Raw genomic sequence first — 27,434 nt, 5'->3', positions numbered from 1 at the left:
TTTTTTTAATGGTAAAGTTACTTTATTCTAAAATCTTATACACTTTTACACTTCAACTTTCAATATAATAATTCCAATATAACACTGTTCCAAATAAATTTCCAATATCAATCAATAGCTCAATTTTATAGCTCTATCCTTCTTTCTTTCCTTATAGAGCAACCTTCTTAATAAAGTCAAAAGTCAAAATAAATAATCCAAAAGTTTCAAAACGGGAGTTTCAATAAATCTTCGCGAAACCTACAAAAAGTAATGATTTCGCCCAGGATCGAACTGGGGACGTTCTGCGTGTTAAGCAGATGCCATAACCAACTAGACCACGAAACCATTTGTTATAGTTGGCAAAAGCGCTGAAAAACCACGATAAGTCAAATTTTTGTCAGTCACGTGACATATTGAGGATATAAATCGATAAATTTACACACAAAATACCTTTTTTTTATGAATCGATTCATATCATCGCAGTTTAACTGTTCATTTATAGCTATAATATAACTGATACATGATATTATTTGGTTTATAATATCAATTATATTGAGCAAGCTGTAATTTCTATATAATATTCGTTCCAGCTGATAGTTCCTTTATTGTACACCATGTTATAACATTAATTATAGGGCGAGCATTTACTTCAGAGCGTGAGTGCAAATCATTTCAAAACTTAATACAATTCGCTTTCACTATCAATCATGACCTGCACTCATGTTGACTATAAGTTCATATACATTATCAATTATATAATTAAATTCATTTGATGAAGTCTTGTTCGGTGATGTTTGAGCTATCACACATTTCTCTAAATCTTCCAGATTGTCTAAATAAGTGGATTGGTGTATCAAATTGTTCAATTTCACCCTTCTCCAACACTAAAATCTTGTCATAATTTAAAATTGTTTTCAATCTATGGGCGATACATAACACGGTGCAATCTTTGAATTCTTTTGTTATCGTTCTTTGAACTAAGGCATCTGTCTCATAATCAACACTTGAAGTCGCTTCATCCATAATTAAAATTTTGGAACGACGAACTAAAGCTCTAGCTAATGCCAATAATTGACGTTCACCCAATGAGAAATTGGCCCCTTCATCTTCAACAAGGGCTTCTAAATGAAATTTGTTCTCTAAATCACTTTTGACCCCGGCCAAATTATTAGCGTCAATCAAACCACTTCTTCTCAACGCATCCCATAACTCAAGATCTTCATGTTCATTGAAAGGGTCCAAGTTCCTTCTAACGGTACCTTCGAATAAAACTGGATCCTGTGGAATGATTGATAACTTAGATCTAAGATCATGCAAACCAATGTTTTTAACATCAACTCCATCTATCTCAATCGTACCCTCAGCGAGCTCTGTAAGTCTGTAAATTGCATATATGATTGAAGATTTACCAGCACCAGTTCTACCACAAATACCAATTTTTTGATTAGCTTCAACTTTAATATCAAGGTTCTTCAAGACTAATGGTAATCCTGGACGGTATCTCAAAGATACATTGTTGAAATTTATAGCACCATTTTGAGGCCATTCTGGGGCTGGTGCTCTACCAGGTATCTTATAGTCAGATTCTTGCTCTAAATCATTAGCATAATGACATAATCTTTCAACGGAGTTCATCTCATTTTCCACTTCCGAATATGAAACTAGCCATAAAGATAAGACACCAGATAAATCCAAGATATAAGTTGTAATCAAACCTGTTGAAGCAGCACTTATATTGAATTGTCTCGTCAGTGCCAACATTGTGACGACAAATGCAATACCACAACCTGTTAAATCTAATGTAATACCTATCCATCTTTGATTTGCAACAGTAACAAGATAAGACTCATTCAATCTATCAACCAGTTCATCATTTGTTTCAATAAATCTGTATTCTGAGCCATAAGCTTTGATGGTGCTCATCCCGTTTAGCACTTCATTAAAATTGTGATATAAATGAGATCTACTCAATGCTTCCAATCTCTTAACTTCTCTTGAAGATGCTTGATAAAAATTTGCAACAAGACCAAAAATAGCCACAATCAAAGGAATAGCAATAGCAAACCAAGGTAAATAAACAACACACATAACAAGGATTGCAATAATCATTACGCAAAAATGTATCAAAAGTTTCAAATGGTTACCAATTTCGTTATCTAAGGAGTTTGTATCTTTGGTGAATCTATTCAAGATTCTACCACTTGGTGTAGTATCAACAAAGCTCATTGGTGTACGCATGACTCTCTTTACAGCATTTAAGTTCAAGTTTTTAGATGAATTGATGATTAAGTACCCCATGACACCAAGTTCCAAAAACATTGTAATGACTGCAAAGAACGTAAAGAGTACATATATCCCAATGTACACTCCATCTGAATAGCCAAATCTTTTATCAATCCAAAATGATAACCAAATATTGGCAAACATTGAAAAGAAAATTGAAGCAATAGTAATAAAAATCAAAACTGGGAAAGCAGCCCAACCAAAAATACCTGATCCTGCTTCTAAATACTGTTTGTAGATAGAAAATGGAATTGCATTCACAGCTTTATCTTCCTTGTCGTATAGTCCACCATCAGCATCATCAAAATCGTCCATTTCAACTTCATCATGATTTTTAACAACTTTTTTGGTCACTTCGTCATCAGTAGTCTTGCTGAAATTCATTAGTGACTGGAATTTAGCATTTTGGTATTGAAGCTCCTGTGGTGTCCCGGTATCTATTCTGCCATCATCATTGATGAAAACAATCTGATCTGCCTTTGATATTAAAGACAGTTGATGGGTTGCCAAAACTCTAGTCTTGTCACTAATTAATCCTAATAAACAATTCTCAACAATATGTTTACCAACTTTAGCATCAACCGCACTCAAAACATCATCGAATAAATAAATATCCCTTTGAGAATAGATAGCTCTTGCCAAATTAATTCTTGCCTTTTGACCACCAGATAATGTAACACCTCTTTCACCAACACTTGTCATATCACCTGCTGGCAAGTTATTGATGTCAATCTCCAACGAACAGGCTTTGATGGTTTTGCGGTAAAGAGCAGGATCAAACTTGGAACCGAACACGATATTCTCTCTAATCGTAGTGCTTTGAATCCATGGTGATCCACAAAGTATTGAGGTCCCATCGATAGAAACATTACCTTCAAGTCTTTTCATGTTACCTTTGATAGCACTTAATAATGAAGATTTCCCAGCACCAGTAGAACCAGTAACAACAACAAATGAGCCCTTAGGTATTTCGATGTTAACATTTTCCAGTGTAAATCCAGACTTCTCGTCGCCATCTTCAAAGTTTTCCCATTCGAATTTCCCGTCTGTGACTTTGATTGCAGTTTTCCCATCAATCTTTACATGTTCTTCAAACTGGAATGGTTCGATTGGTGATTTCAAAAATTCAGCAACTCTCTTGACACTAACCCAACCAGCTGTACAGAATGACATTAACATAGGGAAATCAGCAATTAAGTTTGTCAGAGTATTGTATAGAGCTAGCGATGAAAAAACTGCACCAGCAGATGACTTACTGCGATCAATAGCGTATAAAACCAAAAATGCAGTCATTGATGCCAAAGGTGACAGATTAAAAACAATTGCATAAACCGTATTTGTGATCCATTCACACAAAAAAATAAAATATGATTCTTTTGATCTTTCTTCAATTATTTTTTCATGATAGGCATTTTCCCAAGCGTATAATTTGATCATTTTCATTGAATTCAAGACCTCTCTCATCAATCCAACTCTTTTATCAGTATACTGTGCAGATTTTTCTCTATATTTTAGCAAAAACGAAGCTGGAACTGATAACAAGGCCATAGAAATCACAAAAATCCCAATACCTGTTAGAGCAGCAACACCTATATTGACAATAAGAATAGCTACCCCTGCAATGAATGGAAGTGGGATTGCAACAACAAAAGGAAAATAACTGATGGCCATATCAATTTTAGATAAATCACTACTCATCAAAGTGAAGACTTTACTGTTACTAAAATCATGCTTTGATTTGGAGTTAATTGTGAATGATTTTTCCATCAAAGACTTTGTAATTATGGATCTTGCATGTGCACCAATTAGCTTTGAGTTCTGAAGACAATGGTTGTAAAATAACCCAGCAAATGCAGTACACAAAGCAATACCAACCGCATACCCAACACCATCATTAATAGGGGAGTTTGGTATCAAGACTTTGGTTTCCACAACATCAATTAATTCTTTAATTAAAATAGGTGCAACAATAATGAATCCATAAGCCAAAGTACTGGCGAGAATTGCAAAAGAGTATTCCCATTTAAAGGTTAGGAATAAAGCATATAAAATAGCATAATCTGGGAAAGTAGAATCATTCAATTTGTTTTTGCTTTGATATGACTTTGTGATCTTGTTTAAATTGTTTTGGAATCTTGGATAAGTTGTTTGAAGAGATAGTCTGTTGTCCAACTTCCACAAATCGTTGTAGTCCAAAGTTCTTTTGTAACCTCTTGCAAACAACGGGATCAACCAAGTGAAGAATATTCTGGATAAGATGTTCTTTGTATATAGCGGTAACGTCTGACGCTCTGACTCTTCACGAGTAGGTGGCACCTTTTTGGATAATAATGGAGTCAACAGCCTTTTGACTGGCTTGACCGTTTTCTCTTCACTGTTGAGCTCTTCTCTGAGTTCTATGTCTTCCAAAGACATCCTTTTAGAAACCATGACCTTTGTGAACTAGCAAAACCACATTCAAATGGCAATAAAAGTTGATATTCCAGGGTCTACACTCCTTTTTTATGTGTATTAGAGTTTGCCGCTTCGAAATTTTTTTTGATAAGATTCAGGTCGCTCGGCCGAGCCTGTCCAGGCGAAGCTCGCAGCTCGTAGCTCGTAATCGCCTAGGCGCTGGGCATGAGAAGATGAGGCGGCCTTAGCCTCGTAGGCAAGGGCACACGCGAAGGGTTCTGCCTAACAAGGAGCTTTATAGCAAACGTCAAAGATAGGCAAAATAAGTTCTTCTACGACTTTCCAGAATTTGATGTCAATAGTTCATTAGCTAAACATTTCCTAATTAAAGTCATCAATAGTGATGCTTGAACTATCACACATTTCTCTAAATCTTCCAGATTGTTGGAATAAGCTGATTGGTGCATCAAATTGTTCAATTTCACCCTTCTCCAACACTAAAATCTTGTCATAATTTAAAATTGTTTTCAATCTATGAGCAATACATAGTACAGTACAACCCTTAAATTCTCTTGAAATAGTTCTTTGAACTAAAGCATCTGTCTCATAATCAACGCTTGAAGTCGCTTCATCCATAATCAAGATCTTGGAACGACGAACCAGAGCTCTAGCTAGCGCCAATAATTGACGTTCACCTAATGAGAAATTAGCTCCTTCATCTTCAACAAGAGCTTCTAAATTGAACTTATTTCTTGAGTCATTTTTAATACCTTCCAGATTATCAGCATCAATTAAGCCACTTCTTCTCAACGCGTCCCATAACTCTAAATCTTCATGTTCATTGAAAGGGTCCAAGTTCCTTCTGATGGTGCCCTTGAATAATACTGGGTCTTGTGGAATGATTGATAACTTAGACCTCAAATCATGTAAACCAATATTTTTAACATCAACTCCATCTATTTCTATAGTACCCTCAGCTAATTCTGCAAGCCTGTAAATTGCATAGATGATTGAAGATTTACCAGCACCGGTTCTACCACAAATACCAATTTTTTGATTAGCTTCAACTTTAATGTCTAAATCTTTTAAAACCAATGGCAAACCTGGACGGTACCTTAATGAGACGTGATTGAAGTTCACAGCACCATTTTGAGGCCATTCTGGAGAAGGAGCTCTTCCAGGTATTTTGTGAGCAGATTCTTGTTCTAGGTCATTAGCATAACGACATAATCTTTCAACAGAGTTCATCTCATTTTCAACTTCTGAGTAGGATACCAGCCACATGGTCAAAGTACCAGATAAATCAAGAATATATGTAGTAACCAAACCAGTTGAGGCAGCACTAATGTTAAACTGTCTAGTCAATGCTAGCATGGTGACAATAAACGCAATTCCACAACCTATCAAGTCCAAAGTGATAGCAATCCATCTTTGATTTGCAACAGTGACTAAATAAGATTCATTCAATCTATCAGTCAACTCATTGTTTTTTTCAATGAATCTGTGTTCTGAATTATAAGCTTTAATGGTACTCATACCACTCAACACTTCATTGAAGTTTTGATATAAATGAGATCTACTCAATGCTTCCAATCTCTTTACTTCCCTTGAGGACGCCTGATAAATATTTGCAATAAGTCCAAAAATGATCACAATCAAAGGGATAGCAATGGCAAACCAAGGTAAATAAACAACACACATGACCAAAATACCAATGATCACAACAAAAAAATGAATAAAAAGTTTTAACTGATTACCAATCTCATTATCCAAAGAATTTGTATCTTTGGTGAATCTGTTCAAAATTCTACCACTTGGTGTAGTATCAACAAAGCTCATTGGTGTACGCATTACTCTTTTAACAGCATTTAAGTTCAAATTTTTGGAAGCATTGACAACAAAATATCCCATAATACCAAGTTCCACGAACATTGAAACCACTGCTAAGAATGTGAACAAGACATAAATACCCATATAAGTGGAATCAGAATAGTTAAACCTCTTATCTATCCAGAACGATAACCAAACATTGGCAAACATCGTGAAAAAGATTGTTGTAACAGTAATGAAAACCAAAAAAGGGAAAGCGGCCATTCCAAAAACCCCAGATCCTGCTTGTAAATACTGCTTGTAAATTGAAAATGGAATTGCATTCACAGCTTTATCTTCTTTTTCATATAATCCTCCGTCAACCCCATCGTAGGAATCCAATTCAATTTCATTATGCTTAACTTTTTTAACAGCTTTTTGGACCTCTTCATCATCAGAAGCCTTGCTGAAATTCATTAGTGATTGGAATTTAGTATTTTGATATTGAAGCTTTTCTGGTGTCCCCATATCTATCTTTCCATCATCATCAATAAAGATTATTTGATCAGCTTTTGAAATTAAAGACAATTGATGAGTTGCCAAAACTCTAGTCTTGTCACTAATTAATCCTAATAAACAATTTTCAACAATATGTTTACCAACCTTAGCATCTACCGCACTCAAGACATCATCGAATAAATAAATATCCCTTTGAGAATAGATGGCTCTTGCTAAGTTAATTCTTGCCTTTTGACCACCGGATAATGTAACACCTCTTTCACCAATACTTGTCATATCACCTGCTGGTAAGTTTTTGATGTCAATCTCCAACGAACAGGCTTTAATGGTTTCGCGGTAAAGAGCAGGATCAAACTTGGAACCAAATAGAATGTTTTCTCTGATTGTAGTGCTTTGAATCCATGGTGATCCACAAAGAATTGAGGTCCCATCAATAGAAATATTACCTTCAAGTCTTTTCATACTACCTTTGATAGCACTTAATAATGAAGATTTCCCGGCACCAGTGGAGCCAGTAACAACAACAAATGAGCCCTTAGGTATTTCGATGTTAACATTTTCCAGTGTAAATCCAGACTTCTCTTCATCATCTTCGAAATTCTCCCATTCAAATTTTCCATCCTTCACTTTGATTGCAATTGTACCATCACTTTTTGTGCGTTCCTCGAACTGAAATGGTTCGATTGGGGATTTCAAAAATTCAGCAACTCTTTTAACACTAACCCATCCAGTTGTACAGATAGATAGAAGCATAGGAGAAAGTCTGCAACTAAATTTGTTAAAGTATTGTACAAAGCTAATGAAGCAAAAACAGAACCAGCAGATGACCTATTTTTATCAATAGCATGCAAGACCAAAAATGCAGTCATTGAAGCTATAGGTGAGAGGTTGAAAACAACAGCATAAACCACATTGGTAATCCATTCACATAAAAAGATGTAATATGATTCTTTTGTTCTCTCTTCAATTATCCTTTCCTCATAAGCATTTTCCCATGCGTACAATTTGATCATTTTCATTGCATTCAAGACTTCTCTGATTAATCCAACTCTTTTGTCTGTGTACTCGGCAGATTTTGCTCTAAATCTCATCAAATATGATGCTGGTATAGAAATTAAACCAAGACATAACAGAAAGATGGCAATACCTGTCAAACCTGCAACACCAATATTGGCCATTAAAATCACGATACCTGCGATAAATGGTAGTGGAGTTGAAATAACAATGGGAAAATAACTAATGGCCATATCAATTTTGGATAAATCACTGCTCATCAATGTGAAAATTTTACTATCATTGAAATCATGTTTTGTTTTAGAATTGACAGTTAATGACTTTTCCATTAATGATCTTGTGATTATGGATCTGGCGTGTGTGGCGACTAACTTTGAATTTTGGAAACAATGATTGTGGAATAACCCAGCAAATGCAGTACACAAAGCAATACCAAGAGCATAACCAATACCATCGTTAATAGGGGAGCTTGGTATCAATACCTTGTTCTCAACAACCTCAATCAGCTTTTTGACCAAGATTGGTGACACGATGACAAAACCATAAGCTAAAGTACTGGCAAGGATTGCAAAAGAATATTCTCCTTTGAAGGTTAAGAATAAAGCATATAGAATAGCATGATCTGGGAAAGTAGAATCTTTGTTTTTGTTTTGATATGACTTTGTGATCTTGTTTAAATTGTTTTGGAATCTTGGATAAGTTGTTTGAAGAGATAGTCTGTTGTCCAACTTCCACAAATCGTTGTAGTCCAAAGTTCTTTTGTAACCTCTTGCAAACAACGGGATCAACCAAGTGAAGAATATTCTGGATAAGATGTTCTTTGTATATAGCGGTAACGTCTGACGCTCTGATTCTTCACGAGTAGGTGGCACCTTCTTGGATAATAATGGTGTCAACAGCCTTTTGACTGGCTTGACCGTTTTTTCCTCGCTGTTGAGCTCTTCTCTGAGTTCTATGTCTTCCAAAGACATCTTTTTAGAACCCATGACTTCAGACTTCAGCGTATTAGCAGCACGACAGCTATGTGAGATACCATTTCAAGCGCTAAACGAAGTTCTATCCAACGTCTTAAATACAGAGACTACCTCTGTTTGTGCCTATCTATGACACTGTGTTTCTCAAGTCTCAGTGATACTGTGACTGTAGGACAATCAAGCACGGTTGTCTCTTGATCACGTGACAGTTAAAGAAGTATTTTTTTAATTTCGCGCACTTGCTAATTTCGTTTAACAGGACCAAACGTACACTATACATCAAACGCTGAATAAAAACAACTCTGGGAACCAGGTCTTTGTAGGTTAGATCAAGCCTATATGGATATGTTTTGTATTTTGTTCTCACAACAGCTGTCAACAAAAGAAAGTGGACGGTTCTTAGGCGGAGTTAGGGTCTGCTTAGAAATAGCCAGTCTTTCGTTCTACAGTTTGATATAAATTTAAAGGGCATCTATCATTTAAACTATGTACACAATATCAACAATATCGATTACTTAAAGTCATCGGCCGTTATATCAGAGCTTTCACACATTTCTCTGAAAATACCTCCTTTGCTGAACAGTTCTGTTGGTTCACCATACTCTTCCAACTCACCTTTTTCTAAAACCAAAATCTTATCATACTTAATGATGGTCTTCAATCTATGGGCGATACAGAGAATTGTACATTCTTTAAACTCCTCTGCAATGGTTTTTTGAATTTTAGCATCAGTCTCAAAATCAACACTTGAAGTAGCTTCATCCATTATCAATATCTTGGAACGACGAACTAAAGCTCTGGCCAATGCCAATAATTGACGTTCACCTAATGAAAAATTGGCACCTTCATCTTCAACTTTACTGTTTAGGTGAAATTTATCTTGATTTTCTGTCTGGGTTTTTATTGTTCCAAATTTTTCAGTGGAAATTAATCCGCCTCTTCTCATTGCATCCCATAATTCATCATCTGTAGCTTCATTGAAAGGATCCAAATTTTTCTTAATGGTTCCTTGAAACAAAACAGGATCCTGTGGGATGATTGATAGTTTGGATCTCAGATCAAAAAGACCTAATTGACTAATATCAACACCATCAATCAAAATTTCACCACCAGCTAATTCACTTAATCTGTATAAAGTTGATACTAAAGAACTTTTACCAGCACCTGTTCTACCACAAATACCAATTTTTGAGCTTCCATCAACAACAAAGCTGAGATTGTTTAAAACCAATGGTAAACCTTCACGGTATCTTGATGAGACGTTTTGAAAACTCACTTCACCTTTGGTTGGCCATTCTGGAGCTGGTTTGAATTCTGATCTTCTATATGCAGCTTCTTGTTCCAAATTATTAGCATAATGACAAACTCTCTCTACTGAATTCATTTCATTCTCCACTTCTGTGTATGATGTTGAAATAAATGAAAGCAACTGGGAAAACTCAATCATATAATAGGTCAATAACCCAACTGAAGATGGACTAATATTAAATTGTCTTGTAACAGATAGCATTGCAACAATAAATACAATAAGACCAGCTAAAGTATCCAAGTTAACAGCTATCCATCTTTGATTAGCAATCACGACGAAATAAACTTCATTCAACCTATCAACAAACTTATCATTCTTCTTCATGAATCTATTCTGAGCTCCATAGGCTTTAATAGTGTTTAAACCATTCAAGACTTCATTAAAATTGTTGTAAACAAATGAACGATTGATAGCTTCCAATCTTTTAACTTCTCTTGAAGAAGCTTGATAATAATTAGTGATCACCAAAAACATAATCAACAAAAATGGAATAGTTATAGCAAACCAAGGTAAATAAATGATAGCTAATATCAAGATCCCTATAATGACTGCCCCAAAATGTAAAAATAATTTCAACTGTAGACTAATTTCATTATCCAAGGAGTTTGTGTCTTTTGAGAATCTATTAATGATTCTACCAATAGGTGTTGTATCCATAAAACTCATCGGTGTATGTAAGACTCTTTTAACAGCTTGTAAATTTAAAACTTTTGAAGCTTCTGTATTAATATATCCCATCATGGTGAACTCCAAAGCTATAAAAACACAACTCAATATAGTAAACCCAACATAAAGACCAATATAAGTACCATTTGATAAACTCTTGAATCTATTACCAACCCAAAATGATAACCAAACATTAGTAAACAAAGTTAGGAAAACAGCAAGAATCATTAAGAATAATAAGATAATGAAGGCTGAAAACCCAAATACACCTTGTCCTGCTTGAGCATACTGTTTGTAAATTGAAAATGGAATACTATCATAAGCACGTTCTTCCTCTCCGAATAAGGCACCATTTTCTTCACCTGGTTTAGCTTCATCATTAACACTGGTAACTTTTGCTATTTGATCATTTTCCTTGTGATCTCCAGATTCATGTTCTTTATTGAACTCCATCAAAGCAACAAATTGAGGGTTTTTCTCGCGTAGTTCATTCTCAGTACCAACATCAATTGTACCATCATTGTTTACAAACACAACACGATCAGCTTTTTTAATTAGAGACAGTTGATGAGTAGCTAAAATTCTTGTTCTATCACCAATATACTCCATCAAACAATATTTTGTAATATGTTTCCCAACATTTGCATCAACCGCACTAAGTATATCATCAAGGAGATAAATATCTTTATTCAAAGAATAAACTGCACGAGCCAAGTTAACACGAGCTTTTTGACCACCAGATAAAGTGACACCTCTTTCACCAATCTCTGTTAAATCACCAGCAGGTAATGACTTCAAATCAGATTCTAGTGCACAAACTTCGATAACTGATTTATATCTCTTTGAATCATATTGTTCACCAAATAAAATGTTTTCTTTCACTGTAGAATTTTGAACCCAAGGTTGACCACATAACAATAATGAACCATTAACACCAATTGAGCCGCTTCTTTTAGCCATGAATGATGCAATAGCGGATAACAAAGATGATTTACCAGATCCTGTTGACCCAGTAACAACAATAAACTCACCTTGATAAACATTTAAATTGATGTCATGCAAACCTGAAAACTTTTTTTCATGTTCTTCTGTGGATTCATTTGGTAGTTCATTTAATTCTTTTTCCTCTGATTCTGTTTTTACTTCTTGAGCATCATTTGATGTTTCAGGTTTTTTATCGAACAAACTCCATTTCTTTTTAGGTTTTGGTTTTGTCTTTTTCACATCCTTAGTGTCATCTTCTTTCAATTCTTCAAATTCAGGCCATTCAAATTCACCATTTTCAATCTTTACCGCGACTTTAGACTTTGGATCAATTATTGAATTGTCATAAAAATTTTCAACAGCATCAAATTCCACTGGAGATTGTAAATATTTTGTAATTCTATCAATAGCAGATAATGCATCAGCGCAGTATGATAATATAATTGGGATATTTGTGACTTGAACTGCCAATAAATTGAACAAAGATAATGATGAAAACACAGCTGCTGGGTTTCCATGGGACCTAACAGCATATAAAACCAAAAAGGCACCCATTGAAGTAATTGATGCAGAATTCAAAGCAATTGTACTGATAATGTTTATAACAAGTTGGATCTTGAAAACATATTTAATCTCTTTGTTTCGAATGACAGTAACCAATTTTTCATAAGCATCTTCCCAAGAATAAAATTTAACCATCTTCATACTTTGTAAAATTTCTCTCATTAAGGAAACTCTTTCATCTGTAAATTTGTTTGCCTTGATTCTTAATTTAAACATTGCACTTGCAGGAGTTGACATCACAATAAATGTCAATATAAAAATAGCAATACCAGCCAATGCTGAAACTCCTAGATTAACAATCAATAAAACAATACCAATGATAATCGGAACAGGAAATGCCACAACAAGGGGGAAAAATCCTAAAGCTAAATCAATTCTTGATAAATCAGCACTCATAAAAGAAATTATTTTACCACTTGGGTATTTATATCTTGTTTCAGCATTTGCAATCAGAGATTTATTCAATAAAGCTTTTGTTAAAATAGTTTTCGAATGACCACCAACTAATTTTGCATATTGTAAAGATTGGTTGAACAAAATAGCAGATGCTATCAACAATAAAGTTAATCCTATAGAATAACCAACACCTTTATTTACTTTCAAGTCTGGATTCAGTGATTTTTGTTGAATAAAATTGATTAAATCTCTTGAAACCAAAGGGGAAAATGTTATAGCTATATTTCCAAGGACCCTAGCAAACGAAGCAATGAAATATTCCCATTTAAAAGTTTCCAAAATTGCCATAACGATTGCAAATCTTGGTATTTCATCTTTATTTTCTAAATCAGGATTCTTCAAATGATAAGTCACGATTCTTTTGGTTAAATTTGCTTCAAATCTTTCGTAAACATAGTCTATTGAAGTTTTCTCATCTAAATGCCATAAATCCTCCTGTAGTAATGTTCTTTTATAGCCTTTGTTTAGTAAAGGAATCAACCAAAAAAAGAAGAATTTTGACAATAAATTTGTATGATACAAAGGGTATGGTTTTCTTTCTGATTCTTTTGGTATTTCTGGCACCTTTTTAGTCAAAAATGGGGTTAACAATCTATGAACAGGACGTTGCTTTGACAGGATGTTTTGCTCCAGGTCAACCAAGTCCTTACTTTCAGCAACAGAGGCATTAGAAGACATCTCTCAATAGTTCTGGGATCTGAAGTGGCGAAAGGGCGTTGTGAAGTTTTCAATCTTTGCCACGTAAGAAAACCGTCAGCACTAGCAGCTCTGTCTCTGAGATATCTAATACTATAGCAATTCAGCAGTGTGCCACCACAGCTCCATCCAGGGACGTGTCTGGTATTTGTACTTGTCGTTAAAAGTTACAAGTTACGAGCCTTACACTGTTTTGTTTTCATAAAAAAACTTTGACTGTACAAGTTTTCAGTCGTGATGTTCAACGGCTAATTAAGAAGTTTACACCGTAAAATCCGAGAGAGAGACACTTGTGAGGCTGTTAGAAATTAGCATAGGCTGGGTCCTTGGGCAACTATTTCCACTCCATTGTTTTATTATATTCTGTTTAATCTTTACTCTTTAGCCATTCTATTTTGTAATTTAAAAAACATGGATTAAAGCAGGCCTTACAGTTCAAAGTATTATGGTGACCGTTATACGTTTCATTCACCTATCTGCAAATCCGAATTGCACAAGTGAGGAAATACCATGAGCTCATCAAATACAGAGATATACTGCAGGAAGGTCTATCAGTCTAGCTAATACGTTGAGACTTGATAGCGCATACTTACACTACGACATTTTTCAAAAATTGAATAAAGTTTGAGCCTTTTGGAAGAACTGCAGCAGCACCAATTCTTCCCAATGCTTACAAAAAACTCTTATAATAGTCTTATATCTTGGTGAATAAGTATTCTGTTACAAAAATTCGCATCGTGATGTTATAGAAAACGTTCAGGCTTCAGATCCCAAATCCCAACAATCGATCAACAAGTTAAAAATAAATCTCTTCAGCTTCAACTCTAATTGTGGCGGTAGACTGTAGTCGGTACAAGCTTTATCACTTGATAGGCAATCTTACAATCAGCAAGTGACTCGAAAGTTCATTTCATAGACTCTGTGGGTTGGTTTCCGTGGACGTGAGTACTGTACGCTGTTGTACGATGTATCCATGGATATGCTTCCGTGGAATTCGCTAATTTTCAGATGTTTCAATTAACGCTAATTTTCCAAAAAGGATATCCTCTTTGGGTGAGGAGGCTCAAAGAAACTGATTTCTTCGATTATTAATTATTTTAAATATTATTTTGATTTATATTATATCATTTTGAGTAAAGTATTATTATTTAAATTAAATATTGAAATTAAATCTAGTTAGAATTTGTAATTTTATAATCTTGGTGATTTCCACAAATTTTACAATTGCTCCAATTATAACAATGGCCAGCTTTTTTAGTTCATTCTTACTTGTTTTTATTCTGATTTATTCCTTTTATTATAAATCAGTCATAGACTGAGTCCCCAGTGATTTTGTACATTATTTTAGCATTTTATAATTAATACACATCAGATACATTTAAAAAAAAAAAAAAATAATGATCTAATAATCATGTGCAAAGAATTATGTACAATATAATTAAATAATTCAGATTTCGAGTACATTTTCTCTTCTGAAGCTAATACTCCAAAGCGATCATGAGCTATCATTAAGTTAGTTATTGGAATTAGTGCCTTCGACCTCACCATTATAACATTAATCAAAATTATATCTAGCTAGCTATAGTCGACGTAGTACTACGTACCCCGGGGTTCGGGGATAACGCATTCTGTAACATATAGACGAAGTTTGAAAACTTTTGGCACAAAAATAACTTATACTACAGACCAAAGGTCTGCTAAATTAGAGGGACCAAATACAGGGTTCTATAGTTCTGTCATATATCATCCAAACGGAAACCATAAGGCTAAGAAATTATTTCGCACCAAGTTAGAACATCGACGATATCAATAACAAATGTGCTATGTCATGGAAGATCTCAACAGCAACAGGAAACCTCTTATTATCAATGGTTCAGTTTATAGCTCTGGCTTACAAACTCACTATTTCTCAAGCTTTCCAAGTATCAACCGATACAGACCAAGTTTGATAGGATTCTTTTCTAGTCTAATCAACAATTCCAGTGAAGGCGGTGTGTAGTACGACTTTCCGGTTTCTGATATTCTTTCTTGGAAGGGAGAGATTTGGAATACCTTTCTTCAGTTATCTTGAAAATGTGAATATAATTATTTATCAAAGTTCAAATTATAGACGGCGTACCAAAATAGAAATAATGTACAGAAAACTATTTTGAAAGTATTCAAGAGTAAAAGGGTTACAAGAAATCTTCAAATGGTACAAGATCTGTCAAAGATTGGGTACCCGATTAATGTGTCTGGAAATCTCATAACTTCAATCTGAAAATTGATGAACATTTGCCAGAACTCCCAGATGCTCCATTGCTTTCAATGTATAACATTAGGGAAATATTACAAGTTGATTGTGACCTTGTATTGTAATGATTTAATAATCAATCCAAATTCCAGCTTTTCACTACTAGTAATCACTGAAATAGTTCACAAGTTACAACCTTTCCGATGATGATTATTATTTGAACGGAAATGTCAGGGTGAAACAATAATGTACTCATGAAAGGCTAGGTAATAAAATGAGATCGATCTAAAATCTCAGCTTTCAAAGTTTTCAAGCCTTCAGTCGCTTTGGATGTGGCCATTCTGCTGTGGCGAGTGTAAATTGCACGTGACTTGACACTATAATAAATACCGACGTCAACGTTCTTAAAATGAAAATTTTTAGAATAAAAGATGATTCTTTCACGTCTATAACCTGTTGAATCTATTCAGTTACATTAAAAACCAGAATACAAAATGCCTGCTCCTCACGGTGGTGTCTTACAAGACCTTATTGCTAGAGATTTACCAATCAAAGATGACTTATTAAAAGAATCTGAAACTTTACAATCAATCATTTTGAATCCTCGTCAATTATGTGATTTGGAATTGATCTTGAACGGTGGGTTTTCTCCTTTGACTGGGTTCTTAACTGAAAAAGATTACAATGGTGTTGTTGAGAAATTACACCTAGCCAACGGTTTAGTGTGGACTATTCCAATTGTTTTGGATCTATTCAAAAAAGATGCAGATTTGTACAAAGTTGGTGAAAGAGTCACTTTAAGAGACGAAGATGGTTATGCCTTGTCCATTTTGACCATTGCTGATAAATACCAACCAGATAAACAAAACGAAGCTAAAAAAGTGTTTGGTGGTGATCCTGAACATCCAGCTATCAAATATTTATTCGATGTTTCTGGTGATGTTTACATTGGTGGTGACTTGCAAGCTATTAGATTACCAATCCATTACGATTACACAGCTTTAAGAAAGACTCCAAACCAATTGAGAGATGAATTCGCTTTGAAAGGCTGGGATAGAGTTGTTGCCTTCCAAACAAGAAATCCAATGCACAGAGCTCATAGAGAATTAACCGTTAGAGCTGCAAGAGAACATACTGCTAATGTCTTGATTCACCCAGTTGTTGGTTTAACAAAACCTGGTGATATTGATCATCACACAAGAGTTAGAGTTTATCAAGAAATTATTAAAAGGTACCCAAGTGGTTTGGCTCAATTATCTTTATTACCAATTGCCATGAGAATGGGTGGTCCAAGAGAAGCTGTTTGGCATGCAATTATTAGAAAAAATTATGGTGCAACCCATTTCATTGTTGGTAGAGATCATGCTGGTCCTGGTTCAAACTCAAAAGGTGTTGATTTCTATGGTCCATATGATGCTCAAGAATTGGTTGAAGAATATAAACATGAATTAGGTATTGATGTTGTTCCTTTCAGAATGGTTACTTATCTACCAGATGAAGACCGTTATGCTCCAATTGATACCATTAAAGATGGCGTAAGAACTTTGAACATTTCAGGTACTGAATTAAGAAAAAGATTAAGAGATGGTTCAGAAATCCCAAGTTGGTTCTCATACCCTGAAGTTGTTAAGATTTTGAGAGAATCTCATCCACCAAGACCAAAACAAGGTTTCACACTATATTTAAACTCTTCAATTCTAGCTCATGCTTTATTAGCTACTTTCAATCAATTTGGTGGTAGACATTACACCATTTTGAATAAACAATATGCTTCACCTTTTATTGCTCATGAATTAACAAGATCAGGTGCTGGTGTGATCATCTTGAATGAAAGTGATGATTCAAAAGCTATTGCGGAATTCAAAAAAGAAGTTTCAAAAGCTGGTACTTTTATTACTGTTAATGATGAAGCTGATAAAGTGCAATATAATGAACCTGAAGTCACTGTTGATCTAAGTGGTAATCCATTAACTGCTGTTCAAAAAATCGTCTTGTATCTTGAAGAACAAGGATTTTTCCGTTTCTAATTAATTTTATAGACCTTTGAAATATTATAATATTTGTAAATCTACAGAACAAAAGATATTCTATCTTAAATATAAATATTAGAAATAATCGTAAACCTCTATAAACAAACAACTTTTTTAATCCCTGTTCACCTTTTGCTTAAAAACCAGGACTAGTTATATATGATCTGAATTTTGAAATGAATGCGTTAGCTTTTTCTTCAGAGTCTGCAACTTTAGGGTTAACAGTAACCTTAACAGTGACAGTAGGGTCTGGAACATTAGCTGGTTTTGAATCAACAAAATCTAACAAATCAGTCACATCAAATGATTCCACTTGTTTTGGTGCTTGGATATCTAAATCAACAGTAAATCTTTCTAAATTGGTTGGTAATGAAACTAAATCTTCGAAAATTGGATCATAGTAATCACTTGAAACTTTTTTAGGTTGATATGCAAATTGTTCAGCGCGTTTTGAAGCTTCAGTGACATATTGGGTTAAATCAAAATGGATACCTCTTTCACCTGCGAAATCCTCAGCGGTTACTTCTAATGAAGTCAAGTTGAAAGTTTCACTAATAACTTTGATTTCTTTCTTTGGCTTTTCTGGTTTAGCTTCCTTTTTAGCTTCAGCTTCTTTTGGAGTTATTTTCAATTTTTCAATGTTTGATAAATCTAATTTAGCGTGAGAATTGATGAAGTTTGAAACTTTTGAAACAGATTCTTGAGAAATACGACCCAAGTAAGCTAAAACATCACCTTTGACAATACGACCATTTGGACCACTAGCTTTGATATTTGATAAGGCATCTTCTTTAGAAATCTTGTTAGCTTCGAGCAATGATGCAACTGAAGGGAAGAATGTTTGTTTTGGGTCAGCCTTCACTGAATCGGATGATGATGATGAGGATGATTCACTTGGTGAACTCTTTTTGGTGGTTGCAGGTTCTTGTTTTTTTGGTTCTTCTTTCTTGGTTGGTTCCTGTTTTTTAGCTGGTTCACCTTTTGAACTAGATTTGATTTCTGGTAATTCTAAAGTAGCTAAATCATCACCTGGTTCTGCAATAATTGCAATTGCTTCACCAACTGGAACATCTTTTGAACCATCAGCTTTGATAATTTTGGCCAAAATACCATCGTCTTGAGCTTCCACATCAATTTGAGATTTATCGGTTTCAACTTCAAGTAAAATATCACCAGATTTGAATGAATCACCTTCTTTAAATTTCCATTCAGTAACACCACCTTCATTCATGGTTGGTGACATTGCAGGCATTGAAAAGATTTCAGCTTTCAACAAAGATCTAGAAGAATGGATACCTGTTAATTCAGAGTTAGCGAGATTTCAATAAACCAATTGAAATAGAAACTTACATCTTTTTTGAGCATTGCGTAGGTTTGACACAAATGACTTAGATGTTAAACGAAGCATATTGTGTTTTTTTAAGGATAGACTGTTTGTATGTTAACCTCCCACCTTTTGGTTTTTAGAATATTTAATAATTGGTATTGGAACAAATATCAGCTTCCTGAGTTGTAACTTTTCACCAGCGACGTTAATCTAAGAAAACAAAAGTTGTTCGGGTACCAGAGGAGCGTGAACGTCTGTATTCTGTTGATGTATTTTCCTCGATGCTATAAAAATTCATTTTTCACCTGATGGACCCCCACTGCCATTTCAACACGGGCACCGCGAAGCTCTTTGAGGAAAGTTTCCTAAAACAGGTATTTTCAAGTGTTTTATGTATAATTCTACTAGGAAATGAATACATTGTCGTCATCATTGTTATAATAAATAATACAAAATAGTACATACTAATCTATCAGCTGGCGTTTGCTCCATTGTGATGTTGATTCTGTGCTGCTTGGGTTGCACTAGCAGAGTTAGCCGTGGCTATAGCAAAATTTCTCTCACGTCCATAAGCATCATCAGTATCCAGATCGTGTCCACTAGTATCTTTATCATCTCTTCTGGGTCTTCCTCTGCTTCTTTTCAATGGACCCATTAGTTCTGTATCAATAGGAAGCGATTGTGTGGCAGGATCTCTGACCATTTTCTTGGTGATTTTGGTGTTATTGATGGTGGACCCTGTAACCTCAACAGGATATTTTCTTGGTCTACCTTGAGGTCTCTTTGCCTTTGGCTTCTCAGCTGGATATTTCCTTGGTCTTCCGGGAGGTCTTTTAACATTCAGTTGGAAAACATATCTTTTATCATTAGTTTCAAATTCAGCACTATCATTATCAAATTTTTGTTCAATAATCAATGATTCATTATTTATTGGTGGTCTGTGCCCGCTCTGAGTCGGCTGACTTTCTACTTTGAAAGTTGGCTTCATTCTTGATTTTGGTTTGTACATGGAGTTCGGCGAGTTGTTGACAAATCTAAAAGCTTTAGTTTGATTCCCCTGTTGTATATCATTGAAAGTTGTCGTTATAAACTTTTGAGCTCTTGCTTGTGTGATTGAGGCAGATTTGTTGTTACCATTATTGCTATTATTGATGATTTGTTCTTGAGGTTCTTCGCTTGATTCTTGAGCTTTTAAATGTGTTTCATTTGATTCACTCTCCACTAAAAAGGCCTCTTCTATTCCTATTGTGTCATTATCCATCCCAATAATATCATGCTTCAGGTTTTCATTCATTCCATCTTCAAGATCTTTGATAGAAGACATTGCTGGAAGTGGTTAGTATGATGCTAAAGGGACCTTTGGGGATTGAAACTCACAGATTTCGTTATCTATGACAACAGACATTCCCAGTTGGATTCAAAACTGGTGGGTGTTCTCAAATTGAAAAAAAAACAGCAGCAATATGTATTACCGGATTCTCAAAGAGTGTAATTCAGATTCAATACTCGTCGATATAACCTAATTCCACTCCGTTTAACGAATCGATGTAGCCTCTTCAAAATTTCTTTTATGTACAACAGTTTTTTTTCTGATGGGTGAGAAAAAAAAACATTGAAAATTGTCCGGATTAGGAAAGTTCGCGAAATGTGTGTGAACCAGGGCATCTAAAAAAATTTATTTACTTTAGAACCACAGAGTGCGATGAGCTTTGGCATTGGAAATATAGAATTACTGAGGATTGAAAGAGTTAAGAATGGGTAAAAAAAGAGGAAGTAGATTTGTTGAGGAACAAAGAAAGAAGAAACGTCAAGATCAGGATGCCTTGCTTTCTGTTGGGATTGCCAACCTCGCAAATAATGTTCAAGAGGGTTTAGCTGAATCAGATCAAGAGACAGATCAAAGTGCTAATTGGGAAGATGAAGAACAAGAATATGAATTGAAACCTCGATCATTGAAAAATGAAGTGAAAGATTATAACGCTTTACCTATCAAAAGGGGAGGTAAAATTGAAAGAGTTGTGAAAAAGGTTGAGTCAGAAAATGAATCAGAAAGTGAAGAAGAAATTGAAGAGGATGATGAACAAGATAAAAAGTCAAACCCTACTGAAGGACAACTAAATGATGAAAATGAAGAAGACGAAGAGGAGGAACCTGATACAGAGGAGAAAATCATGCTTTTGAAAGAAGAGATTGCTGATTTGGTTGAAAAACTAATGGAGGAACCTGAAGAAAATATAAACATGCTTTCAAGATTATTACGTATGGCCCAATCTAAGAATCCAAACACTTCAAGATTCTCATTATTAGCATTGGTTCCAGCATTCAAAACTATTATCCCTGGTTATAGGATAAGGCCCTTGTCAGATCACGAAAAAGCTGAAAAAGTCTCAAAAGATATTCAAAAACTCAGAAACTTTGAACAAACATTGATTATCAATTATAAAAATTATATTGATCTATTAACGGAACTTGCTAAAAACACTAAAAATGATCATTTAATGGCCCAATTTGCAGTTAAAGCAGCTTGTGAATTATCAGCATCTTTTAGCCATTTCAATTACAGATCAGATTGTTTGCTCATAATAATAAGAAGAGTTTGCAAACCGTCACCAAAAAATGACTCCGTTTTCTCAGATTGTATCAAGACTTTAGAAGTTCTTTTGAACGAAGATGATGCTGGTGATATCTCTTTTGATATAATCAGATTGTTATCCAAGACCTTGAGATCAAGAAAATTCAAAGTTGATGAAAGTGTTATCAATGTCTTCCTTTCAGCAAACATTTTGAATGATTATGACCCAAATGCATCAGAAGAAGAAAAAGCTGAAAAAATTAAATTGAAAAAGAAGGATAGAGTTCATTTATCGAAAAAGGAAAGAAAAGCTCGTAAAGAAAGAAAAGAAATTGAAGAAGAAATGCGTAAAGCTGAACTTGCAGTTTCAGCAGAGGAAAGAGAAAAATTCCAGGCTGAAATCTTGAAGATGTTGCTGAAGGTCTATTTGGATATCCTAAGAGAAAACTCTGAAAGATTAATTGCGTCGGTTTTGGAAGGTTTAGCCAGAATAGGTCACATGGCTAACTTTGATCTTTTGGGTGATTTCTTGGAAGTTATCCGTGAAATTATTAGAAATATTCAAACAGATGAAAAAGGAATAGGGCATTCTGAATCTCGTCACGTTTTACTTGGTATAGTGACTGCCTTTGCCTTGGTTTCTAATCATTCTCAATATAAAGTTCAGGTTGATTTGTCAAGTTTTGTTGATTCATTATACTCAATTTTGTACCAGGTTTCATTTGATGCTGATATTGAATTTTCTCATAAAACTTTGAGATTGGCAGATCCTTTGAGTAATGATTTTAAGAAACCTTCCGTTAATGTTTCCACAAAAATTGAACTTTTACTAAAAGCTTTAGAGAATGTTTTTTTCAAATCCAAAAATGGTTCAAAAGTTAGAGCATTAGCGTTTTCCAAAAGATTAACAATGTGTTTATTAAACACACCAGAAAAGTCATCAATTGCCATTATCAAATTCATGGAGAAATTAATGTCCCGTTATTCTGAAATTGGTGGTCTTTTCTCAACAGAAGATAGAGTTGCAAACGGTAGATTTTTAATGGATTCTGATGTTCCAACAAGAGCCAACTCCGAAGCTGCTACAGTGTGGGAAACTTTGCTTTTAGAGAATCATTATAGTCCAGCTATTGCAAAAGGTGCAAAGAAATTGCTAGCTCGTTCAAAAGAAGCATAGAATAAACGATTATAGATTTTTAGGTACTTCTTCTCTATGTAAAGTTGTACATTATAAATGAAGATATACTCTATAATTTCAACATTGAAGTTCCTTGTTTGGCTTTGTCTTTCTTTAAAGCCCCAGAAACATCTCTCTTTTCACCCTTATCATTAATAATAGTAACATTATTAGCCTTAGATAAAGTGTCAATAACATTTTGTTTCTTTGATTTCTTAACTTTACTTGGATCTTGAGATTGAAATTCTTTTGATCTCTTTCTTTTGTTTGCTCTTCTAAGTCTTTGTTTATCTTCTCTTGATAATTCATCTCTTGAGAAGACAGTACCTGATTTCAATTGAATTTCTGAATCGTTAGCTGATGATTTGGTTTTGAAGATTTCTTGAGGAGCAAGTGAATTGGCGTTTGATGAAGTTAATGGTTGAGCATCTTCCATTGAAATAGTTGGTGCATTGACTTTGATGTCAATTGATTTTTGGGCAGGTTTCGGTATGAAGTGAGCTGAACATAATGAATCTAATTTGTGTGATAATGATTGATACAAAGTTTTAATCTCGTCATGTGCTTGTTGAAGTTTTTCAGAAACTGCAGAATTATCACCAGTACCTTTGAAGTCATCTTCATATAATTCTGCCAATGATTTGGATGATTTAGTTTCACTCAATTGGAAATCTGATGATGGTTTGAAATTTGTTGCTTCTGTCATCATTCTTTTAGGCAAATCATCGAAATTTTCTTCTTTAATTCTTCTTCTAATCATTTCTTCTAATGATTCTGTAACTTCTCTAGTGATAACTGGAACAGGTTTAGCTGTACGGTCAAACTCCAAATCTTCATTTAGTAATGCATCTGAAGGTCTATCTTTAGCCTTTGATTCACCTTTCATCGCCCATTTCTTCTCAGCTATTGCTTCAGTTTCTAATTGTGCTATCTCTCTCTGTATTTGTTGTTGTTGACGTTCAAAACTTGATAAACTTTCTTTTGCTGTTTCGATTTCAGCCTCAGGTTCATCATCGTCAAATAAATCTGTCATAGCTGATTTCATACCTGTATCATAATCTTCTTCTCCAAGATCTTCTTCTTCTTCATCACCTTCTTTAGAAGAATCTTGAAACTTAACAGATCTCTTTTGTTTAGATGGATTTCTTTTATCCTTGAAAGTCCACTTCTTTTTTGGTGGAGGGAAAAAATCCCTATAATATAACACTTCTTCGTCATCATCGGAGTCGGAGAGATCATTGAAATAATCCACTTCTTCTTCCTCGTCATCCTTGTTTCCACCTTCTTGAGCCATGATTTGTTTGTTGAAATCGTCAATAGAAAAAAATTCATCATTCAATCCAAAAGCATCTTTTTTGACAACTTCATTCTCTTCATCTTGGTTGTCTTGAACTTCACCTTCTTCATCATCTTCACCTGATAAAGGTTCTTCTTCAAAATCATCAACTAATTCCCCTTGTTCATCAATTTCATCGTTACTCTCATACTCGTCCTCATTTAGACGTTCTTGTTCATCTTCTTCACTGTTGTCGCTATCTTCTTCATTGCTTGAAATTTGTTCTTCTAATTCTGAATCTTCAGCATCATCATCACCATTTACACCAAGTGCTGATCCATTCTTGCTTTTCAAAGATGGAATCTTTTCAAATAAAAGAGATTCAGTTGTTGAATCTAAGATGATCTTTGCTTGTGACCAGACTTGTGAAGCATCTAAACCATCGATAAAAATTTCCTCTAAAACTGAATTTCCTTTTGCAATAGGATCGAAAAACTCTTTCACCAAGGCTAATGCATCTGTGCTCTCAACACTTTTATCGAGTATATCCACAGGATCTTTTGCTAATTTTTTAATTATGCCAGACATATTCCATGCACTTAATTGTCCCTGGTTAAATCTCAAGCTTCCGTATATATAGGCTTTTTGAATAATTTGAGATGAGATAAAAAAAATTTTGTACACATTATTTTTTTTCGGATGGGCCACGAAATATAGGTAGGCACACTACTATTAAAGTCTTCGAGGCACAAAAACATTTTATTAAAAACATTGTAAACCATTTTATGGTCAATGAGCGGGTATGTATCTATAAATAAAAGGTCAATGATATTTTTTTGGAAGCTCTAGAGATTCTCAAAGTTTATCCCCCCCTGGTGAAGTGTATCAAGTTAATAAATGATCGCAGCTCCAATACCAACAATTGACAAGATTGCACTGAAGACAATTAAACAATGACAAAAGATCTTTTCTCTTTGTGATACAGTGTCACGACAGATGGATAGATAGAATGATGCAGGTAAGATAAGACATAGTAAGAAACATAAACCTGCACCCATGAATGCAATGATTTTATCAAACTCAGGGAATAAAATTGCAACAAAGACAAACATTGCATTAACCATAAATCTGATGAAAATCTTTAATCCTGAATTAAAGTAGTACTTAACGCCAGTTAAGTTTGAAATCTCTTGTAAGTTAAACATGTGGTCAAAAATGGCAATGATTGGTCTAGCATTTAATGGAGTTTTGGAGAAAGGAACGATTGCCATCAATGAACAAATAACAATATATGTCCACTTTGGATAACCAGTTGTTAATAAGACAGATTTTGTGATCTCTTCTTTAACATTTCCACCAAACATCAAAAACCCTATGACAGCCATTGACATATCTGTCAAATAGGTGACACCATACGTAGTTATCAAACAATCTTGAAATTTATGAGGATGTCTCATATCAACCTTCAAATTTGGGAAAATAGCATGGCCTCCAAAAGGTGCCATCAATATACCAATAGCAATAAGCCCATCTGCAAAAGTTTCAGGATATAGATTAGTTGGAGCAAATTGAATCAATGAACCTGGACTATCTGCTTTCAAAAATCCAGAAATGAAGATTATAACAACAACACTAATTGTACTTGTGATCCCAAACAAACTAATCAAACTTAAAACGTTCAAAGGTAAAAATGAAGGTGGTGATAATAAAAAAAAGGCTAAAATTTTGAAATGGTTTATTGGGATACTTGGAATCAAGGCATTCAAAGAATCTGCAAATAAAACAATTAATGAAACTCCACTCGCTAGAAGATCTAACGAGAACAATAAGGAAATTAAACTTCTTCCTTTTGGACCAAAAGTAACATAAGCCAAATCAGAGTAGGTCATTAAAGTAGGATCAGTATCCATACATTTTGATAATAAATCCGCAGAGTAAAAAGTTAATAATGCACATAATGATAAAGCAGGAACACCAATCACCCAACCAGCATGTCTTAAACCTAAGGGTAAAGCTAATAAACCAATACCAATCAAGACATTAACACTATTGAAAATGGTTTGAGGGGCAGTTGATTGTCCTGCAATAACGGTAACAACTTTACCTTTTGTTTCAACTTTTTTCAAAACTAATGGTGTAGATTCAGTAAAGTCAGCAAAGCTAGAGTCATGATCTTGAACAGCTCCATATGAATAGACGGAAGGGGTGCCTCTAAAAGAGTGTGTAATAAAAGAGGAAGAATCATCAACGGCTTCATAATCACCTGGTTCATCAATTTGATTTATATCTTCATTACTACTTCTATTTCTTAAGTAGTCAAAATCACCTCTTTGCAAAACAGTTGAAAGACGATCACCTTGTTGTGATGGAGCCAATGTATCAGGATCGTATAACTCGTCATCATCTTTGAAATATGATCTTGGATTCCCATGAATTGGCTCAATAGTTCTGAAAGATTGAGCCCTGCTAAAGGAAGAAGCAAAACGACCTAGAGAGTTGACACCTTTGAATGAACCTATTGGGTTGTTGAGGACAGAGTCTCTTCTAATTCTGACAGAGTGAGGTGTTCTAGCGACTGGAATGGAAATGTAACTTTCTTGATTTTGAATTGGCATTGGCATGGTGATTGTCCAGGGTATCGAGGAATCAAAACAACAGACTTAGTTAAGCAGGGACAGCTGGTGAAGAGGCAAGCTGAAAGGATGGAATGTGGTGGAGAGACCAAAATTGGTATTGGTTCCAGGTTACAGAGAAGTGAGGAAGGAGTTGGAAATGCTGTTGATGGGTGGTGCCGATGTGTCGATGTTGTTGATGAGTGTTTTTTTATCATTTTCGTTATCAAAAACATAAACAAACGAAATTTCACTAGGCACGAATCGCCGCACAAAACAAAGAAACCCTAAGCACTCAGTATATAAATAGAATAAAGTGTCGAATCTCAGTATTGCAATTCATCAGATGAGAAAAATGTCTATTTTAAAGCTTGAGGATATTTATTCAGAGTGTTCTCCTGTTTTAGTGTTAAAATGCACTTTTGGAATGCTGATTTTGATTCTCGACTTCGCTACACTTTGTATTACAAAATCAAAAACAGCATTTATAAGATAAATTAGCAGAATCGTACCCTTCTTAACAAGTAGTATAGTACAGAATTTATTCACATTTTCAA

The 27,434-nt window shown here is 34.6% G+C and overlaps 9 protein-coding genes and 1 non-coding gene across 10 annotated transcripts; 2 read left to right on the top strand and 8 right to left on the bottom strand.

Moving 5' to 3' along the window:
* Positions 1–253: 253 nt before the first annotated feature.
* On the bottom strand, positions 254–327 carry WICANDRAFT_t1. The gene has a single exon. It is a non-coding gene; the product is annotated as a tRNA-Val (tRNA).
* Positions 328–747: 420 nt separating this feature from the next.
* WICANDRAFT_26518 (uncharacterized protein) lies at positions 748–4,680 on the bottom strand (the record flags this gene model as incomplete). Its single annotated transcript, XM_019181273.1, has 1 exon — positions 748–4,680. One exon carries the CDS (start codon positions 4,678–4,680, stop codon positions 748–750), a length of 3,933 nt encoding a protein of 1,310 aa, XP_019040823.1.
* Positions 4,681–5,040: 360 nt separating this feature from the next.
* Positions 5,041–8,972, bottom strand: WICANDRAFT_59699 (uncharacterized protein; the record flags this gene model as incomplete). Its single annotated transcript, XM_019182860.1, has 2 exons — positions 5,041–7,636; positions 7,711–8,972. The coding sequence occupies 2 exons, from the start codon at positions 8,970–8,972 to the stop codon at positions 5,041–5,043; spliced, it is 3,858 nt and encodes a 1,285-aa protein (XP_019040822.1).
* A 514-nt stretch (positions 8,973–9,486) lies between these two features.
* Positions 9,487–13,632, bottom strand: WICANDRAFT_26991 (uncharacterized protein; the record flags this gene model as incomplete). The annotated part of the gene is made up of 1 exon (XM_019181326.1): positions 9,487–13,632. The coding sequence occupies one exon, from the start codon at positions 13,630–13,632 to the stop codon at positions 9,487–9,489; it is 4,146 nt and encodes a 1,381-aa protein (XP_019040821.1).
* A 2,745-nt stretch (positions 13,633–16,377) lies between these two features.
* MET3 (sulfate adenylyltransferase) lies at positions 16,378–17,910 on the top strand (the record flags this gene model as incomplete). Its single annotated transcript, XM_019181238.1, has 1 exon — positions 16,378–17,910. The coding sequence occupies one exon, from the start codon at positions 16,378–16,380 to the stop codon at positions 17,908–17,910; it is 1,533 nt and encodes a 510-aa protein (XP_019040820.1).
* Positions 17,911–18,628: 718 nt separating this feature from the next.
* Positions 18,629–19,168, bottom strand: PDX1 (Pdx1p; the record flags this gene model as incomplete). The annotated part of the gene is made up of 2 exons (XM_019180936.1): positions 18,629–18,774; positions 18,901–19,168. Coding segments are annotated over 2 exons (414 nt in total), but the record flags the coding sequence as incomplete, so codon positions are not given.
* Positions 19,169–19,712: 544 nt separating this feature from the next.
* On the bottom strand, positions 19,713–20,645 carry WICANDRAFT_59695 (uncharacterized protein; the record flags this gene model as incomplete). The annotated part of the gene is made up of 2 exons (XM_019182859.1): positions 19,713–20,566; positions 20,618–20,645. The coding sequence occupies 2 exons, from the start codon at positions 20,643–20,645 to the stop codon at positions 19,713–19,715; spliced, it is 882 nt and encodes a 293-aa protein (XP_019040818.1).
* Positions 20,646–20,994: 349 nt separating this feature from the next.
* Positions 20,995–22,989, top strand: NOC3 (Noc3p; the record flags this gene model as incomplete). Its single annotated transcript, XM_019185303.1, has 1 exon — positions 20,995–22,989. One exon carries the CDS (start codon positions 20,995–20,997, stop codon positions 22,987–22,989), a length of 1,995 nt encoding a protein of 664 aa, XP_019040817.1.
* A 70-nt stretch (positions 22,990–23,059) lies between these two features.
* Positions 23,060–24,853, bottom strand: MPP10 (rRNA-processing protein MPP10; the record flags this gene model as incomplete). Its single annotated transcript, XM_019181364.1, has 2 exons — positions 23,060–24,113; positions 24,156–24,853. The coding sequence occupies 2 exons, from the start codon at positions 24,851–24,853 to the stop codon at positions 23,060–23,062; spliced, it is 1,752 nt and encodes a 583-aa protein (XP_019040816.1).
* Positions 24,854–25,155: 302 nt separating this feature from the next.
* Positions 25,156–26,974, bottom strand: AVT1 (Avt1p; the record flags this gene model as incomplete). The annotated part of the gene is made up of 2 exons (XM_019186650.1): positions 26,592–26,974; positions 25,156–26,474 (listed from the first exon to the last, which is right to left on the bottom strand). The coding sequence occupies exons 1-2, from the start codon at positions 26,884–26,886 to the stop codon at positions 25,156–25,158; spliced, it is 1,614 nt and encodes a 537-aa protein (XP_019040815.1). The 5' UTR covers positions 26,887–26,974.
* Positions 26,975–27,434: the final 460 nt, after the last annotated feature.

This window comes from Wickerhamomyces anomalus (assembly GCF_001661255.1).
Source record: "Wickerhamomyces anomalus NRRL Y-366-8 unplaced genomic scaffold WICANscaffold_1, whole genome shotgun sequence".
In the NCBI taxonomy this organism is placed as follows: domain Eukaryota; kingdom Fungi; phylum Ascomycota; class Saccharomycetes; order Phaffomycetales; family Wickerhamomycetaceae; genus Hansenula; species Hansenula anomala.
The sequence above is the reverse complement of the archived record's forward strand: the minus strand, read 5'-3'. Positions and strand labels throughout refer to the sequence as shown.